Below are 19652 nucleotides of genomic sequence, written 5' to 3' on the forward strand. Positions count from 1 at the left end.
TGCTTTGGATGAAAACGTCAAATAAAGCCAAAAACAGCAATTACCTGATGTAAAAATATTCAAGGCTTTTATTTTGAAATTATTATTATGCTCCATTTTAAAGTTCCAAACTAATCCCATGTGTAACAGTTACTGAGTTAAATCAGTTATATACAGCCCATAGCAGCAGTAGTTCTAAAGGCCAGTTCTCAGTCCTGATCTGTTTCAACTGAGGATAGATAGAACTACAGTGATGCGTATTCGTAGTCCTAACCAGCAGCCAATAGCCTCTTGAGTTCCGTTGCTATGGCAAATAATGGTCTCAGCAGGTGTGAGCTCTGAGCTGTGAGCTCTCAAACACACAAGTGTGTTTGAGCAAACACATTTTACTGAAAAAAAGCATTGGAAACAAATCCTTCTTGTTCGGGAACCGTAATACATATTCGAAAAGCGTTTCGAGCGTACATGTGTAACAGTGCTTTGGATGAAAACGTCAAATAAAGCCAAAAACAGCAATTACCTGATGTAAAAATATTCAAGGCTTTTATTTTGAAATTATTATTATGCTCCATTTTAAAGTTCCAAACTAATCCCATGTGTAACAGTTACTGAGTTAAATCAGTTATATACAGCCCATAGCAGCAGTAGTTCTAAAGGCCAGTTCTCAGTCCTGATCTGTTTCAACTGAGGATAGATAGAACTACAGTGATGCGTATTCGTAGTCCTAACCAGCAGCCAATAGCCTCTTGAGTTCCGTTGCTATGGCAAATAATGGTCTCAGCAGGTGTGAGCTCTGAGCTGTGAGCTCTCAAACACACAAGTGTGTTTGAGCAAACACATTTTACTGAAAAAAAGCATTGGAAACAAATCCTTCTTGTTCGGGAACCGTAATACATATTCGAAAAGCGTTTCGAGCGTATGACAGTTCAATGTGTCTTCTGTGATAGTCCCGAGATTCATATCTGTACCTCACTCAGAGCATTTACAGCGATGAGAGAAAGAAATGTTGTGCCCAGATATGAACCGAGATGGGCTGTCACTGTAATTTCAGCAAAAATGAGAAAGTTTGGGTCGCTTAGAGGCAAATTGTGGACAAACCGTAACTGGTATCGACGAGCCGTCTTCACTTTCGAAGAGATCACAGACGTATCTACAAAATGAAATTTGAATGGCATTTCTAGGTGAATTTGTGACGACACAGCAAATCCTCAAAAATAGGGTATTTCTAGGATTTTTCCCATTGAGTTATAATGGGGTTTTTTTCGCAGTTTTTTGCGAATTATGTCGCCACGTTAAGCCCAAATCCCACCAAAAATAATAGCTCCAATGGCGTGAATTTTCTGCACGTTTTGATACCTCATTTGTAGGTGTGCACCCAGCGGTATGAGCCGCATTAACGGTTACGGAAGAATAAAGAATATTAAAGAGACGCTTCTCTCCGACAATAGTAATAGGTTCCTGCCATTGCTTTGCATGGCAGGCCCCAATAATAAAGAAACTTTTCTTGGGAGAATAGCAATAGGTTCCTGCCATTGCTTTGCATGGCAGGCCCCAATAAAACTTTATTAATGTCTTGATCTCAGGAAATGACTGTCATTTGGTGGTAATCAGGAGAATATGTCACAGATTGTTTGCTCCATTTTTAACATTGAAATCTGAATTTCAGTTTTAAGTGTTTTATTTTCATTAGCATTTATTTAAGCAAGTGAGTTATTACAAAAAAATTCTTATTTACAATAAGTAAACTAGAAAATTTCGGAAGAAATTTAGACGGGGCCTGCCAAGGCGCGCCCGTGGGGTTCGGGCCCGGCGTCGTCGCGCCACAAATCGGCTTCGACGCCAAAGAACGCCGCGACGTCACCAGTGGCACGCGGAGAACCGCAAGAACGTTAAGCGAGGCGGACGTGCACCATTCGGTACGATTTAAAATGTTGTCAAGGCTTTTATTTTGGAAGTTTCAGTATGCTTCATTTCAAAGGGCCAAACTAATCCCATGCGTAATAGTCCTTGGGTTAAAATAGTTATATAATGCTCAAAACACAAGTAGCTGATGTAAAAGTATTCAAGGCTTTTATTTTGAAATTTTCAGTATGCTTCATTTTAAAGTTCTGAACTAATACCACGTGTAAGAGTGCTTTGGATGAAAAAGTCAAATAAAGCCAAAAAGAGCAATTACGTCATGTAAAAATATTCAAGGCTTTTATTTTGAAATTTTCAGTATGCTTCATTTCAAAGGGCCAAACTAATACCATGTGTAACAGTGCTTTGGATGAAAAAGTCAAATAAAGCCAAAACAGAGCAATTACATGATGTCAAAATATTCAAGGCTTTTATTTTGAAATTTTTGTTAATCTTCATTTCAAAGGGCCAAACTAATACCATGTGTAACAGTGCTTTGGATGAAAAAGTCATACAAAGCCAAAAACAGCAATTGGATGATGTAAAAATATTCAAGGCTTTTATTTTGAAATTATTATTATGCTCCATTTTAAAGTTCCAAACTAATCCCATGTGTAACAGTGCTGTGGATGAAAAATTAATATACGGCCAAAAAAAGCAATTACATGATGTAAAAATATTCAAGGCTTTTATTTTGAAATTATTATTATGCTCCATTTTAAAGTTCCAAACTAATCCCATGTGTAACAGTGCTGTGGATGAAAAATTAATATACGGCCAAAAAAAGCAATTACATGATGTAAAAATATTCAAGGCTTTTATTTTGAAATTTTCAGTATGCTTCATTTCAGAGGGCCAAACTAATACCACGTGTAACAGTGCTTTGGATGAAAAAGTCACATAAAGCCAAAAACAGCAATTACCTGATGTAAAAATATTCAAGGCTTTTATTTTGAAATTATTATTATGCTCCATTTTAAAGTTCCGAACTAATCCCATGTGTAACATTGCTTTGGATGAAAAAGTCATATACGGCCAAAAAGACCAATTACTTCATGTAAAATATTCAAGGCTTTTATTTTGAAATTTTCAGTATGCTTCATTTTAAAGTTCTGAACTAATACCACCTGTAAGAGTGCTTTGGATGAAAAATTCAAATAAAGCCAAAAAGAGCAATTACGTCATGTAAAAATATTCAAGGCTTTTATTTTGAAACTTTTGTTAAGCTTCATTTCAAAGGGCCAAACTAATACCACGTGTAACAGTGCTTTGGATGAAAAAGTCAAATAAAGCCAAAAAGAGCAATTACATGATGTAAAAATATTCAAGGCTTTTATTTTGAAATTTTTGTTAATATTCATTTCAAAGGGCCAAACTAATACCATGTGTAACAGTGCTTTGGATGAAAAAGTCAAATAAAGCCAAAAAGAGCAATTACGTCATGTAAAAATATTCAAGGCTTTTATTTTGAAATTTTTGTTAAGCTTCATTTTAAAGGGCCAAACTACTACCACGTGTAACAGTGCTTTGGATGAAAAAGTCACATAAAGCCAAAAACAGCAATTACCTGATGTAAAAATATTCAAGGCTTTTATTTTGAAATTATTATTATGCTCCATTTTAAAGTTCCGAACTAATCCCATGTGTAACATTGCTTTGGATGAAAAAGTCATACGGCCAAAAAGAGCAATGACGTCATGTAAAATATTCAAGGCTTTTATTTTGAAATTTTCAGTATGCTTAATTTTAAAGTTCCAAACTAATCCCATGTGTAACAGTTACTGAGTTAAATCAGTTATATACAGCCCAAAGCAGCAGGTAGTTCTAAAGGCCAGTTCTCAGTCCTGATCTGTTTCAACTGAGGATAGATAGAACTACAGCGATGCGTATTCGTAGTCCAAATCAGCAGCCAATAGCCTCTTGAGATCCGTTGCTATGGCAAATAATGGTCTCAGCAGGTGTGAGCTGTGAGCTCTGAGCTCTCAAACACACAAGTGTGTTTGAGCAAACACACTTTACTGAAAAAAAGCATTGGAAACAAATCCTTCTTGTTCGGGAACCGTAATACATATTCGAAAAGCGTTTTAAGCGTATGACAGTTCAATGTGTCTTCTGCGATAGTCCCGAGATTCATATCTGTACCTCACTCAGAGCATTTACAGTGATGAGAGAAAGAAATGTTGTGCCCATATCTGATCCGAGGTCGGCTGTCACTCTAATTTGAGCAAAAATGAGAAACTTTGGGTCGCTTAGAGGCAAATTGTGGACAAACCATAACTGGTATCGACGAGCCGTCTTCACTTTCGAAGAGATCACAGACGTATCTACAAAATGAAATTTGAATGGCATTTCTAGGTGAATTTGTGACGACACAGCAAATCCTCAAAAATAGGGTATTTCTAGGATTTTTCCCATTGAGTTATAATGGGGTTTTTTTCGTAGTTTTTTGCGAATTATGTCGCCACGTTTACCCCAAATCCCACCAGAAGTAATAGCTCCAATGGCGTGAATTTTCTGCACGTTTTGATACCTCATTTGTAGGTGTGCACCCAGCGGTACGAGCCGCATTAACGGTTACGGAAGAAAAATAAAGTTCTATAATAAAGAGACGCTTCTCTCCGACAATAGTAATAGGTTCCTGCCATTGCTTTGCATGGCAGGCCCCAATAAATAACATGGCAACATTGCTGAGGTCATAAAGCAAAACAAAAAATAACACTGAGACAAAGACCTAGGATAAATTTGACATTAATCATTCCAGCTGAATCATGTGCAGGTTTCAGACAGAACCTTCTTTATCTGCATCATTTGAACTGCTGGTCAAAGGACTGCAGCCAAGGTTGATCCAACTTGGTCACGTTGCTGCTTGCTACAGTAATGAACTATTTACTAGCAAGTTTGTGAATCTGTACCTAGTAACATATTGTCAATATATCATATTATACAGTCTCTATTAAAATTAAAAGGCTGTTATAGTGTTTTGATACTAAAAAGCTGTATTAAATCCTGCCAATAAACACTAGCTTGGTTCTTGACACACAAAGATGACAAAACCATTGCAGGCAGGCTACCGGTGCCTTAGCCTGCCAGCAATGGTTTAAAACTCCTAAAATAAATGAAGGGTGAAATCAAAAAAGACACATAACTCTATGCAACCATGTCCCGTGTTGTAGTCTTCACACCCACACACTGTCTATCCATTCTCTACCCCTAGGTAAAACATCCTCAGACATCCTTTATTCAGTGAAAAAGAAGAAACAAGGGAAATACCAGCAGGGGAACCGATTTCTACTGAGAAACTAATGACATACTTGGAAGTCTTATGACAGTGCTTGAGATAAACTGCATTGTTTTGTGCATATATGCTGTCTTTATTGATATTCTGTCCAGTTGTATTGCATTTTTTAGGAAGTGTCCCCTAAATAACTTTTTAGATAGTTGCCAGTTGTACTCCTCTACCAGAGTACAAAAGTTTTAAATCATCCCCTGTTTCATTTCCTATTTTGACTTCAGTGAACAAGTAGTTATTAAGGTTGTCCTGATGTAGTATTCAGTATTCATGAAGATATTTTGGCATTTTTTTTAAAACTTGCCTGATTCTGTCATGATTCACAAAAACCTAAGATCCTCACAGTTTCTGTTTCCTCTGTCCAATCCAACCAGGCTGTGTCTACTTATTGTGCAGACTGTACTTAAAATACTGGGAAGTTATTATCCCAGTATGTCAATTTTTCACCTAACAGCTCTTTGGGAATCAGTTTGTTGGTACTGGAAAATTAACTTTTGTGTTGACCATAAGATCAACAAAAGAAACATGGGACTGCAGAATGTTTTCATTGACAGGTTCAGGGTTCAAGTTGGCTGTACATGATCACAAACAATAGTCCAATAGGCTGATTATTGACGACAGGTTCCCAGTTTGTACTAAGGCACCAAAAGTGTACAAAGAAAGAACCACTGGATCCACGTACTCATGTTGTTTACGTAAAATTCTGACTCTGCTAGATAATTGTTGGATCACCAGCTATGCATAAAAACAACATCATTATTAAAATACACATTTAAGATTTAGAAAATTAATAAACTCCTGGTTTGAACAAGACACATGGGATGTGGTGGAAGTGCAGAGGCAGCTGGGTTGTAGGGATCGTGTTGGATAGGTTTTAAGATGAGTCTTGAATGTGGTTAGTGAGGAAACTCTACAAAGAGCCAGAGGGAATGCATTCCAGAGTGGAGGAACAATCTGGCTGAAAGATCTTAGAGCCATGGTGGAAAGCTGCTGTGGTTTCTGATATGGGCAACTGCCCAGGGCGCCCCTTTCCCTTGGTCCTTAGATGCCTCTCCTGTCATGGAGTAGGTGGGGTCTGGGAGGAGTGGATGGAAGTGTGGGAGAGGCCACAGAATATATTGGTATATACTGTATACTTTCCCAATATATGGGATAAGTGCATATTGCTTTAAGCTCTAGAGATATTTGGGGGCACGTTTTATGGAGGACTCTGCATGTTAAAGGTTTTTCCCTTTAACATGCAAGACAAATTTACAGCATATCTGAAGAACTCTAATGGAAGTAGTATTAAATAATTTAAATAAAACAGGAACCTTGTGAATCAGAACGGAACAAGTCTGGGATAATCAGCGTCGTAGCTGCACAGCGGCAGAAACATAACTTGTTTCTAACACCTTGTTTTGAGGGGAACTTAGCAAAACAGCTCCAGATGGGGTTTTCTGCTGGCCTACTTTCCATCTTCTGTTCTGAATCACAGATGGCAGAAAGATGGCACAATCAGGTACTTTACGTTAAAGTCCTACAAATAAAGTGTGATGGTGTAGCAAGGCGCTCACTGGGGAGCAGCTGGAGCACTGTAAATCCTAGCAGTACCAAGAGCTACGACTCCTAGGGGAAAAAAAGTACAGTATCCTGCACTAAAGGACCTTATGTTGATTAAAATGAATGTGACAAATATTACAGTCTGGCAAACTTAAATCTTACAACAGCATCCGGGTGTTCAACGAGGAGATTAGAGTTGCAGAAATAACACGTTTTCACACTTGCTCTGAAAAATGGCTTCATTTTCATATCAAATCCTGATGCCAGTGCAAGACATATAAAGACTGTGTAATCAGATTGACAACATGACATTGGACAAGTTGTCTGGGGGGGTTTATCAGAAAGAAGTGACTGGACCTGTCAGGCTGTGTCACGCCACCAGCTGTGAGGGCCTGGCTGACATCCAGTGTGACACCACCCGTGGTCTTTTGTCATCTCTGCTCCCCGATCGCTGCAGAGTAAATGTGGCGGACAGGTATTTTCACAACACATGATCCTCAAAATTGCCATAGCCGCTGTGTTAAAAAATATAAAAGGCCCGGATTTTTGGAGATTGGCATGCCTCTGTGAAATGTTTTTGGGTTTTAGGATAGTTGGGCAGACTGGTGGTAAACGTCACTGGATGTGAGATGGTGCTTATTAAGTCACAACCCAGGGCCAAAATGGAAAGGGCGTTCTAATATTATCGAGTAGGAAAAAGGGAGCTTATTTATGAATAAAGCAAAACAGTGAGCTTTGGAATTGCATTTGTGGAAACGTTTTTCTTTGTCATGGAATAAAAATGCTCCCCCCTTCCTTTGAACTTAGCTGGACAAAGGACGTTGTGTGTCAGTTCTGAGTATCTCTATCAATCAGTCAATCAATCAAATTTTATTTGTATAGCACATTTCAGCAGCAAGGCATTTCATAGTGCTTTACATCATTACAAACACAGAAACACAATGCAATATAGAATCAATCATTAAGTCAAGTTCCATCAATAAATTTGCAATTGATTACATTTCAAATACAATCCTAAACAGGTGGGTTTTTAGTTGAGATTTAAAAGAAGTCAGTGTTTCAGCTGTTTTACAGTTTTCTGGAAGTTTGTTCCAAATTTGTGGTGCATAGATGCTGAAAGCTGCTTCTCCTCGTTTGGTTCTGGTTCTGGGGATGCAGAGCAGACCAGAACCTTCCAGACCTGAGAGGTCTGGAAGGTTGATACAACAACAGCAGATCTTTAATGTATTATGGTGCTGAGCCGTTCAGTGATTTGTAAACTAACAGCAGTATTTTAAAGTCTATTCTTTGAGCTACAGGGAGCCAGTGGAGGGACTTTAAAACTGGTGTTATGTTCTCTATCTTCCTGGTTTTAGTGAGAACGCGAGCTCTAAGGAATCTCTTACCAATGGGGAAACATTCTCAGCCTGATAAGATAATTACACAGGACCAGAGGAGGGTGGGGAAAAACCTTGAATTGAAACATGGAAACAAAAAGGAAAATTACACTGCCATGGCCATTTGTTAATGACTGTTTGTTGTATAATTGTTATTTATTTAGACTTCGACTTCTTGTGGTTAATTAGAAGTTGGGTTGAGCAAAACACAGAGGCTGAAGACCTAAGATTGAAATTGAGGTTCATCTTCCAACAGAACCATAACACTAAAGTTTTAGTTAAAAGCAGATTTAGATTACAGCATATTGAGGTGTTAGAATGGCCCAGTCAAGAAAAGAACGAGCAAAATAAATTCAATCATGTATAGACCTACCCAGAAATAGACCTGCAGGTGCAACGACAGTGAAAAGTCATTCTACAAAGTATTGAGTCAGGGAGGTTGGATGCCAATCCTGGCCACACTTTTCAGATCTATATTAAAAATATCTTTTGTTAAAGTTTTAAAATTGACCTATCATTTTTTTTCACTTTGACTGCTATGTGCTGCTTTGAGTCACCTTGATAATATTGTAATAAAATATTGAGCTTATGGTTGTAAAATGATTAAATGTAAAAACGTTCAAGAAGTACGGATATGTTTGCAAAGGTAATATAGCTAGCAGCAGTTAGCTCTAGAGGACAGAAGGCACCAAGGGTCAGTTTATAAAACCTTTTCTTCCTGTTTACAAATGAAGGGAGGATCTCCTATTTTTCTCTACCAGGAAGGGCTAAAAAAATGTTTTATCTCGTAAAGAAGATGGATATTGACAGATTATGTCTTATGTCTATATTAATGGATTGTACTCTGTGAGCTTTGCGTTCATTCCACTCTCTTGAAATAGCTTCAGTGCGACATGCGAGGGGATTAGTTGTGCTGACCATCCACTGCTGTCACAGTCTGTATTCATAAACACAACACCAGCAAACCCAGTAGTGATTTGGGAATGTAATCACTGCCTCTTCATTAAGGCTTCATCTTGTTCGGGCTTTTTTATTGGTTTCCTCTCTCAGTGGTTATATTTGCATTTTATTTTTAAGTTTTAGCGATGTAGTTGTGAAGCTGTTTTCATGTTGTGTGTTTCTCTGGAAGACAACCAGGAACCATCACAAACCTCCTCTAACCCGTGACATGGTAGATGTTCAGAGCTCATAAACTTCCATAGCACACCCCTACACACCAACACACACACACACACAGACAAATAATTACAAACTGTATTTCCTCCCATTCCTAGGGGACTCATCTTTATTTAATACTTTCCTGTTAGCTAGCATGGCTCCCGCTGCTCAACTCATTACTTCCATCAGTCTGGGGATCTAAGAGTTCTGATTCCTGGGATCATTTTCTCTGTTTCAGAAACTTATAAATTTACAAGAACGCCCCCGACCAACACAAACCCTCTGAGACAAAACAGGGTGTGGATTTTTCTTTTATTTCATTAAAAAAAATGAATTTTTTTTCCTACAGAAATTAAGAGACCACTTAAGATGATCAGTTTTTCTGATTTTACTCTTTATAGGTAAATGTTTGAGTAAAATGAAAGTTGTTCTCTTATTCTATGAACTACTCAGACGTTCCAAGCAAACATTTTGTACTGTATTACTTCTCATTTCTAGTGTTCTTTATATTCCTGTTAGAAGATGGAAATGCATTTTTTAACACTTGGTTGGTAAATACTGTAACAGGAAGGTGTAACTCACTAACTGCAGCTGTGCCTTATCGACTTACATCATACGTCTTAACCTGCTGATATTTTTTATAAGCACATCTATTGTTGTAACAATACGTTGTCACTGGGATCATTCCGCCAGTGTTGTGATTGTCTAAACCCAGTTGTTCTCCAGTAGTGGTTTAATGATGTAACACTTGGTGAACTCTTCTCCACAGAACTGACATCAGAAGATCAAAAAACAGACTTGCTGTGAACGATGGGCCGCTCCATCCCAGCCTACCCTGTCCTAACTTTTCTCCCTAACGATCTGCTTAAAGCACAGACATCAGAGACAATATGCGGCTGAGCAAGCTTTCATTCTTCTGCTACAAATGAGGTTTTAACTTGCCTTAGGACAGCTGTGTTACCTTTTGACAGGTCTACCATCTCAGTCAAACTCGCAACCTTCCCCCGTCCCCTGAGGGGGTCACATCAGGCCCCAGCCAGACACTTTTTACTGAAAGAGAAAGCCCATCTGGAGCTTGGCATCCCACTTGCTTGGCTTCATGAAACACCGATAAGAAACCCCTTAAAGTACTGATAAGTATCTCTGCCTTAATCACCTCAGGGATGGATTATTGCTTCTCTGTCGGCCAGTTTCTGCTGTATAATCTACAGCTGATACAAAATTCTGCAGTCAGCCTCTTAACTAATATCAGAAGAAGACACAGAAGCAAGGTTCTCCCATGCCAGTTAATCTCCTCTGGCTTTCTGAAGAAACATAGTTAGAGATTCATTTGTTTTCATTCTTTATTTTTAAAGCTTCGCTTTCAAGTTGTACCAGCTCTTTGGCCGTTTTTTGAGTTTCATTCACTTCAGTTTTATTTATGTAGCAGCACTTCACAATGCGTCTTGTCAAGACACTTAAAAAAGTAAATTCAATCCAATCTTACAGACAAGTACATCCATTCAGCTGATCCTATTTATCAAACAATGCATCAAGTTCAGTTTATAATTCAAATTAGTAAAACCTTGTATTTCTAAGGAAACACAGCAGACTGCATCAAGTGGAAAATAATAAAGGGCAACTCCGAACAAATGTGTTTTTAGCAGGAACTCAGTGTTTCAGAACTTTTCCAGTTTTCCAGATTAGAGAATGTTGCTTCTCCATGTCTGGATCTGGTTCTGGGGATGTAAACAACAACAACAACAGATCTTTATAGTCATGTAGAACATAAAAGTATATTATAACCCACAGTGTAGTGTACTAATACTGTAGTGCTGTGCATTGGTCACCACTCTTTGTAATATAGATATTAACAGATTTCACCTTGACATAAAAACATAGACATTTATTTCAGAAATCCCCAGAATAACACACATTTTCTCACTAAACATGGCGCCATTGTAATGTGATATCAGATAATGAGGTCCAGTCATACTCTGAGATGCCTTTTTTTTTACACATTAAAAGGACGGTTCTGGTTTTTTGTTCATGACAGGAGGCATTTCAGTCATATACGTTTGAAGCTCTACTTCCTTGTTTCATTGCCTTCTTGGTGTTTTATCTGTTTTTAATTTGCACTGTTGTGTTTTGCCTTTTATTTCCTTGTATGTGTTTAGGGCTTTGTTTGAAAGCGCTTTACAAGTACAGTAGTTATCATTATTATTTGGTTGAATGTCACAGTGATTCAAGGCAAACTCATTCAAACCAGCGCCACCTGGTGATGACCTGCAGCACTTGTAGAGATGTCAGAATCCCGGGTGACGTGTTGAAGACAGTCGGCACACCCTTTGTTGAATTTAAACAACTGAATATGAGATTAAGCTACACAACATGTGCCAGACTATTGGTTGCTTTTCAAATGACAGTATGCCAAGTAGCATTGCGGTATTTCAGTTTGTCAAGCTGCATTTTCATTCTTATATTTTAGATATGCTTTAAGAAACCATCCACTAAACACTTGGTGGAACTGCACATCTGCTGAGCTCCTTTGGTGACCAAAAATGGGAGAAATCTTTTGGTGCAAAACATTCTTCATAATTTTTGAGCACATGTTTTGAGCCACCACAAACACAAACTGGTTAGATCAGATGAGGTGATGAGCTGAGATAACTGTATGGAGCTTAACAGGGAAACTGGTTTTACAACCAGATCGTTCACACCGAACACACACGGCCACTGCAGCATGATTAAAAGATATTTCAAACAGAGACTATTAGAACATTCATGCTTTCTGATCCAGTTTAGAAAATTGTTGATTTTGTCTTTTCTAAGTTTATTTGTAAAATAAAGACAATTACCAGAGTTCATCCAAAAGTTACAGGTCCTTTTAAATACAAGCATTTGATTTCCCTTCGAATGAAATGAACAGGACAATACATTGTTTATTTGTGTACACCCAACAAATACAGATGTTAGCACCTTGGACCTTCACAGCTCTGAGCTCTCACCTATTTCTAACACACAAATCTGATCATCAAAACTCCAAACCAATATTGAATTGGTTGAGATTAGGCAAATGCAGCTTATGACTGTGTTTTTGGGTTTTTTCCCCTATTATTTCTTGTATCTGGCTTTAAGTAATTAGGTCTGCTTAAAAATGGGAATTGTATTGTTTTTAAGTTGGAGGCTTAACAATAATCTAAATGAAAATTATTTATTATTATTATTTGTGACTATTTCCATTTTCGTGGAAGTCAGGATTTGATCAAAATTAGGATTAATCCTGCAGCTTTGACAGTGAGCTGAACATGTGGGTAACAACTCAGTCAGTCATCTGAGGAAACCGAGGCAGCGCATTTTGAAGGACAGTAGTCAGAGTGTGGCTGAAACCTCCGAAACTTGTCAGGGGTTTGAAAATTTCCACTGCTTGGGGAGAAAAATCTGGACGGCTCTCAAAGTGAAACAAGAGTCCGATACTGATTCCGACTTTCCTGCAGAGGAAAGCGCTTTAAAAGAAACAAGAGGACGAAGGTCTCACCTGTGCTTGTTTGTTTTTCGTCTTTATTACTGTCGAGGTTCAAAGGCGTTGTGACGTTTTTTAACTGATGGCTGATTAGATCATTTTATTAACCACAAATAGGTATTCATTATAATTTTCATTAAATATGGATCTTTATGTTTTAGGAGCAGTGACCGATTATAGCCATTGTTTTTTCTTATCCCTGTGATTTTGATGACAGCACAATAAAAAAGATGACCTGCATGACTAGGACACTATGAGCAATAATGTGATGATGTAGAAAATGAGCTAAAAACATCTGGAAATAATTAATTGGATAATCAGAACAAAGATAGAGGATTTGTTTTCAAATAAAAAGGCTTGTGGAAGGAGAAAACCTGAGATAAAGAGTCAGACCTTTAACCGAGGTCAGAAATGAGCAATTGAACAAATAAAAAGTGAGAAGATAACAATCTTTCTGAATGATAACCTAACCTAACACTAGCTGAATTGTGTATCTGATTGCAGCCTGTTCACTTTACTGTAGCAGCTATGAGAAGAGCAAGATGACTGACCTTTTGTGACCTTAAGGTCCAGGTCCTTTTATTTATTTTTCTTCAAAAATCTGTCAAAAAAGTTTGCCAAAATTTGCTGAAAAGGTTGTAAATTAACTTGCTAATATTGTATTATCTTTCTATTTATAAGATGATTCTGAACTGTGTACATATGCCATGAGGAAATCAAGGCTCACAATGTTATTATTGTAGATTTAATGATATAAAATGGGGCGGGGGGAAGAATCTAGCTGACCTAAATGGACTGTATATCTTTTTGGCTTACCAGTCCGTGTCAAAATTCATTGCGAGCCACAGTGGCAAAAAGGCTCAGATGAGCTTCACTTGTACCTAAATCCTGACTGGAATTGGATAAAAGTGCAGGATTGCAGAAATGGAAAAGGGACACAGCGCTGGGCCATATCTATCCTCAAGCCAAATGAAAACTCAGAATGATGCGTCAATCACAGAACTGACCACAGTGACAGAGAGAGTCTGAGAGTGAGAGAGTCCAGCAGTCCCAAAGGCGTTTCACCTTGACAAGGTCAACACAGTGTAAAACCTTCTGTATCAGCGCTTCCACAGAGACAAACAGACACGGGAGGGGCGGGGTGCACCTTAATCATGACCTTTTGTGTGTCGCTTCAGTTTTCACTGAATGGAGAAATTCGTTTTTATTCAGACAGTGATTGTAAAACTTCAAACCGTTTAACCATCTGCAAAGTCATGTCTAATCTACGGATGCACCGATCCACTTTTTTCATTTCCGATACTGATACCGATATTCATATCGGTATCAGTATCTGAGGTTTAGTATTGTCCGATACCGAACAGAACTGAATTGTCCTAAAGCATTTGTTTCTTTTTTAAACACACATTTAAATACAGCAATAGCATCACAAGCTAGATCCAACAAATAAAAACAAAACAACTTCAATTTGTTCAGTCAGTGCAATTAGGAGTAGAACAGCCAATGAAAAATAAATAATAAGTTATTTACAACAGGTTGATAAAACCTGTAAAAATAAACTTCAACAAATCTTCTTTCAAATGGTTCAGAAAGTGCAATTAGGATTCTAAATATAATGTAAAATAAATAAGAAAGCATGACATCACTCAGAACACAAAGCATAGAATTAAATTGAATAGATCTGCCCTTATGCATAGGGCACATTGTCACCAATCTAGAATTTTTTTGTTCAATATTGGGACTGATCTAGATATTAATATCAGCATGGTGGATCTCTAATCTATTTCCCAGGTATTTGGTCAAACAGTTGGTTTTTCCAGTTACCACATTTTATGTTTTTCTCTACTTGTGAGCTGATGAGTAACGTTAAGGCTTCACTTGCAAAGGATTGTTTTGAGTTATTTCCCTGCACCTGTAGCCGTAGGTTCACTTAACTGACATCACCTGTAACTTAAATAAAAACAAAACATTCCACTTTATGCAAGTTTTTGAAAAATCAGACATTTAAATTGTATTTTCTGGGATTTTCAAAGACCTTCTAAAGTTTAGAAAAACTGATAAACTTAAAAAAAAAAAAAAAACTACAATTATTCACCATATTGTGCAGGAAAAAGAAAATATGCTAAACAGGACTCTGCAGGTATCTTTGGTAAACTATTCACCAACTTTTACTTCACTAAAATAGATGCATGACAGCATATAAACACGTGTAGACTATATATACAAACATAAATATATTCTGTTGAGCTGCAACAGCAGCTGCTTGTTACAACAGCAGCTGCTCCAAACTCTCAGTAGAGGTCAACTGAATGACACCTATAAAAAAAACTAAACGCAATTAATGTTATGTATTTTTGGAAATGACAGGCTATGCAGCTGATCTGTGGTTTGATATTTAAGCTCAGGTGATAGTGGCACATGCAGCCTGCGAGACGGGCCGTGCTTCTGATACATAAATCAGCCCAAAAATGAAACATCTTCTCATGCAGCAGTTCAATTGCAGTAAAAATGATTTCCATCTGACGTGCATTAATGCATCTTAATGTCTATGGCTGTGGGGTTTTTCACATTTGAATCATTGAATCCAGGCCCGGCATTACACCCCGTGATCATATGCTAAACATCTTCCACTGACAGACAGGAAAAAGACGTGAAAATGCTGTTTAGTTCGATGGAGAGATACTGTCAGCATGTCATGACATGCCTCTCCATGACCAAATATTAACTTTTAATTATTGTTTGTTTTTAGAAGAGGTGTGTGCTCGCTGTCATCTTTGTAATAAAGTGTCCTCTGCCAAAAAGCAAATGCAGTCGTTTCCTCCTTTCAGGAAAAACAACAGAGAACAAAAGGAACATCTGTGGATCGTCCCGGCCTCTCATGCACACAGTGCAGCTTTTACTGACAAGTATGGGTGTGCATTATTTAGCAACAGGCAACACTCCTTTTTTGGTATTGACCAACATCAAAAGGTGATAGCCGATGTTAACTCTGCAAATAATGATGGGCATGCTTTCATTTGTAATTCTTTTACAATGTTCTTCCTTTTTGTGCTCAGATATCAGCTACATCAAGTCTGCTCCTTCTGACTCATGCAGCTTTTTAGAAACAAGCCCAGATGAATGTCTCCTGAGGGAATGAACTGATTGCCATGCTTGAACTTCATTGACCCAGTTTAGAATAAGCTTCATTTAATACAGGATCCATATTTACTTTTGTGCTATTTTGTTTGAATTTTTTTTTTTATTGAAATAAAAACTTAAAAAGTGCTGAGTGAACCAAATAGCCTATTGCAAAGAAGTTTTGAAATATCAAACTCAAAGTGAAACTGATGTTTTCCTATTAGCTCACTGTGTTGCTAATGCAGACATTTTCAGAAAATGCTAAGATTTCTACTGAATGTTAATGTCTCTTAATTGGTTTTAAAATATTTGATTGATTTGAAACTAAACGTGTGAGTTGGTTATTTATTTAAGCAATTTAAATAAATAAAGCAGACATTATTTATTTAAGCAGACATTAAGTATATAATGTCTTAAATGTGAAGATCGGCTTCACATTTAAGCATGGGCCGATGACACAGAGTTAAGGAAATTATGGCCAATTTATTGTCTGACTGATTTATCAGTTCATCTTTAGAAAATAAGCTGTCATTTCTTTGTGTCCCTCAACAAGTTCGTACTTTGGCAGAAGTAGAAAGGAAATTCAAAAAGTTAAACGAGATTGAAATATCTACCTTATAATATCTACCTTGTTCAGACAGTTTAAGAAGAAGGCAGAAAGGCAACCATTTTGTAGAATTTAAAGGTTTTTTTAAGTGTGTGTGTGTGTGTGTGACTTATCACCTTTTGTTTCACTTGTAGGAAACATCTTTGTGGTTAGCCTGGCGGTGGCGGACCTCGTGGTGGCCATCTACCCATACCCTCTGGTCCTCACCTCCATTTTCCACAATGGCTGGAACCTGGGTAACGTCCACTGCCAGATCAGCGGCTTCCTCATGGGTGTCAGCGTCATTGGCTCCATCTTCAACATCACCGGCATCGCCATCAACAGATACTGCTACATCTGTCACAGCCTCAAATACGACAAACTTTACAGTGACAAGAACTCCGTGTGCTATGTGATTCTAATATGGGCACTGACTGTGGTGGCTATTGTGCCCAACCTGTTTGTGGGTTCGCTCCACTACGATCGGCGGGTTTACTCCTGCACCTTCAAGCAGTCAGCCAGCTCGGCGTACACGATCGCAGTGGTGTTTTTCCACTTCATTCTACCCATCATGATTGTCACCTACTGCTACTTGCGCATTTGGATATTGGTTATACAGGTACGGCGACGGGTCAAGCCAGACAATCGGCCCAAACTGACGCCGAACGATGTCCGGAACTTCGTCACAATGTTTGTGGTGTTTGTGCTCTTTGCCGTTTGCTGGGCGCCGCTCAACTTCATCGGCCTGGCTGTAGCAATCAAACCGGAGGTCGTCGTTCCCCTCATCCCCGAGTGGTTATTTGTGGCCAGCTACTTCATGGCTTACTTCAACAGCTGCCTTAACGCCATCGTATACGGCGTGCTGAACCAGAACTTCCGGCGGGAGTACAAGCGCATTGTGGTGTCGGTGTGTACAGCTCGCATCTTCTTCCAGGACAGCTCCAACGACGCAGCGGAGAGACTCAAAAGTAAACCGTCGCCGCTCATGACCAACAATAACCAGGTCAAGGTGGACTCTGTCTGAACCAGAACTCACAGACTAGATTTTTTTATGCTGGAATTGAGAGTTTCTCTATTTTTTAAGGCTGACTGACAAAAAAAAAAAAACAACCCCAAATATAAACATAAAACAGCTTCTGTCCTCTGGGCTCTTAAGACGTTCACACTGTACGGTGCTATCTGACCTCGGAACAATCACAGTAAAAACAGATGTTTCTATATTCTTTCTCTTTGTAACAAGCACTTTGTTTGACTCTACAGTACACGTAGTAAATTAAATGAGTAATGTCTGCTTTGTTTTCATATTTGCATTGATGATATTAATGTAGACTTCAATTATTTTTGTGAATCTCAAATTATACATACCACTGGCAGATTTAGATAAAGGAAGTCATTTTCATTTAACCAGCAAGAATAGGCATATTTTAAAAAATGGTACAACATTAGAATGAGTATACATATGTAATTTTTTTTTTTTTTTTTACAAAACATTCTTAATAGTGGATAGAAAAAATGCTTTATTGGCATAACAGGAATCAACCCCTCCACAAAGTTTTTTTTTTCTTTTTTCCACACTGAATCACATTCAAAGCTTGGGGATTTCTAATCTTTCAAGTCTGAGATTATGGAACTGAAATACCAAGATGATATACATGTTAACTTGGGTGCCGACAAATGAGGATAAAATCCCAAAAGATTCATATCCAATTTAGGTGTAAGGTGACCCTTTTATTTTACTACCATGTTTCCTCTGGAATCACTGATTTGTTGAAGTGACCCAGTCAGAGTCCCAACTTGATCCGGACTGGGACTCGGTGGAGGGAGCTAAAGTCCAGGGAGTCTTCAGCGACTCGGAACTAATCATTAACGTTAGTCAAAATAGCAGTGGAAACATGACTCTGACTGTTCTGATTACAGCAAATATCCCAATAAAATATGAACAGAGATAGAAAATCCTATTTTTCAAACTGAGAATTGAGAAATTTTTGCCCCATTGTCCATCAGAAGCAAATTTTAGTGTGAAAATACGTAAGTCTCTGCCAGTGGTATAAAGGATTTGTCTCATAAATAAACTATATATATATATAAAAAACAAGGGGTCATCAAAAAGTAATAATTAAGGCCAACAACTTTTTACTTTTTGTTGAACATATAATAATGGAGTTAGCGAGTTTAACAACAATATTTGTGACACTGTAACACTACTTGAGTACCGGCTGTATGAGTTGCTGCTATCTTATTATGCCGTACAATATTGTCCTTATTCTTTAGGTGGAATATTACAATTAGTAAGAGGGAACTTTCTCTCCATCCTGTGAAGTCATTATACTGTATGCATGGATATAAAAACGTGTTCATATGCAAAATAAAATCAAATATTGATCTTTGATTGATGGATTTGCTGTACTCTGTGCTCGCTTTACTCTTCCAAGAAGGCATTCTGTTTTGCTATTTTGGGTTTTTTTGTGATCAGCTTAAACTGCCAAAATGTCTCAGGAAACATCTGACAAGAAGAGTTTTACCATAACAGGACAGAGTTGTTCACTAAAAACATTTCTTGTAATTTTGCCACCATCTACTGATGACCTGACATGTTTGCTTCAGCAGATTTTCTGTCCTGGCCATTTGTCTGATAAAGTTGCAGTAGCAATAAGTGGACACATCCGTTCCAGTAGCACTTTCCATTCCCATTGGCAGTTTTACAACCTAACAAAGTAACCTAATATTTGCTGATGAACACTTGTGTTTATTATCAATTAATCAGTGAACTGGTTTATGCTGCCGTCCAGAGTACGGTCATCTGGCTGCAGAGGACTCGAGGACCTTCGTGCCAGAATGACCTTTTACACAGGTTATCATGTGACTTTTATCTTGTAGGGCTGCAATTAATGATTATTTTAGTTATCAATTATTCTAGCAATTCTTCTGACCTTTAATTGGATAAAAGAAATTGCACATTCATCAGATTTTTCATTCAATCTCTTGACCCTGTATTAAGCAAACATTTTTAACGTACTAAAAGCAATAACAGCGTTCCTTTGTACTCTTGATCATTTGTAGCAAAAGATGCATCGTTGCTTTTAACACTTCTAATGTCAATATGTGAAAAGTTGAACTTTTTCTGCTTAACTAACATCAATACAAATACAGTGCAGGAATTAGCTGATTGATAACTGGATAGTAAAAGGTGCTTTATACAAT

At 37.9% G+C, this 19652-nt stretch overlaps 1 protein-coding gene across 1 annotated transcript in view; it reads left to right on the forward strand.

Moving 5' to 3' along the window:
- Positions 1-18840, forward strand: part of mtnr1a (melatonin receptor 1A) — a 57327-nt gene extending 38487 nt beyond the window's left edge. Inside the window, exon 2 of the mRNA XM_005810220.2 lies at positions 16607-18840. Coding sequence (XP_005810277.1) covers positions 16607-17475 — 869 coding nt within the window. The 3' untranslated portion in view covers positions 17476-18840. The remainder of the gene's footprint in view (positions 1-16606) is intronic.
- The last annotated feature ends 812 nt before the right edge of the window (positions 18841-19652 follow it).

Source organism: Xiphophorus maculatus, chromosome 5, assembly GCF_002775205.1.
Source record: "Xiphophorus maculatus strain JP 163 A chromosome 5, X_maculatus-5.0-male, whole genome shotgun sequence".
NCBI lineage: Eukaryota > Metazoa > Chordata > Actinopteri > Cyprinodontiformes > Poeciliidae > Xiphophorus > Xiphophorus maculatus.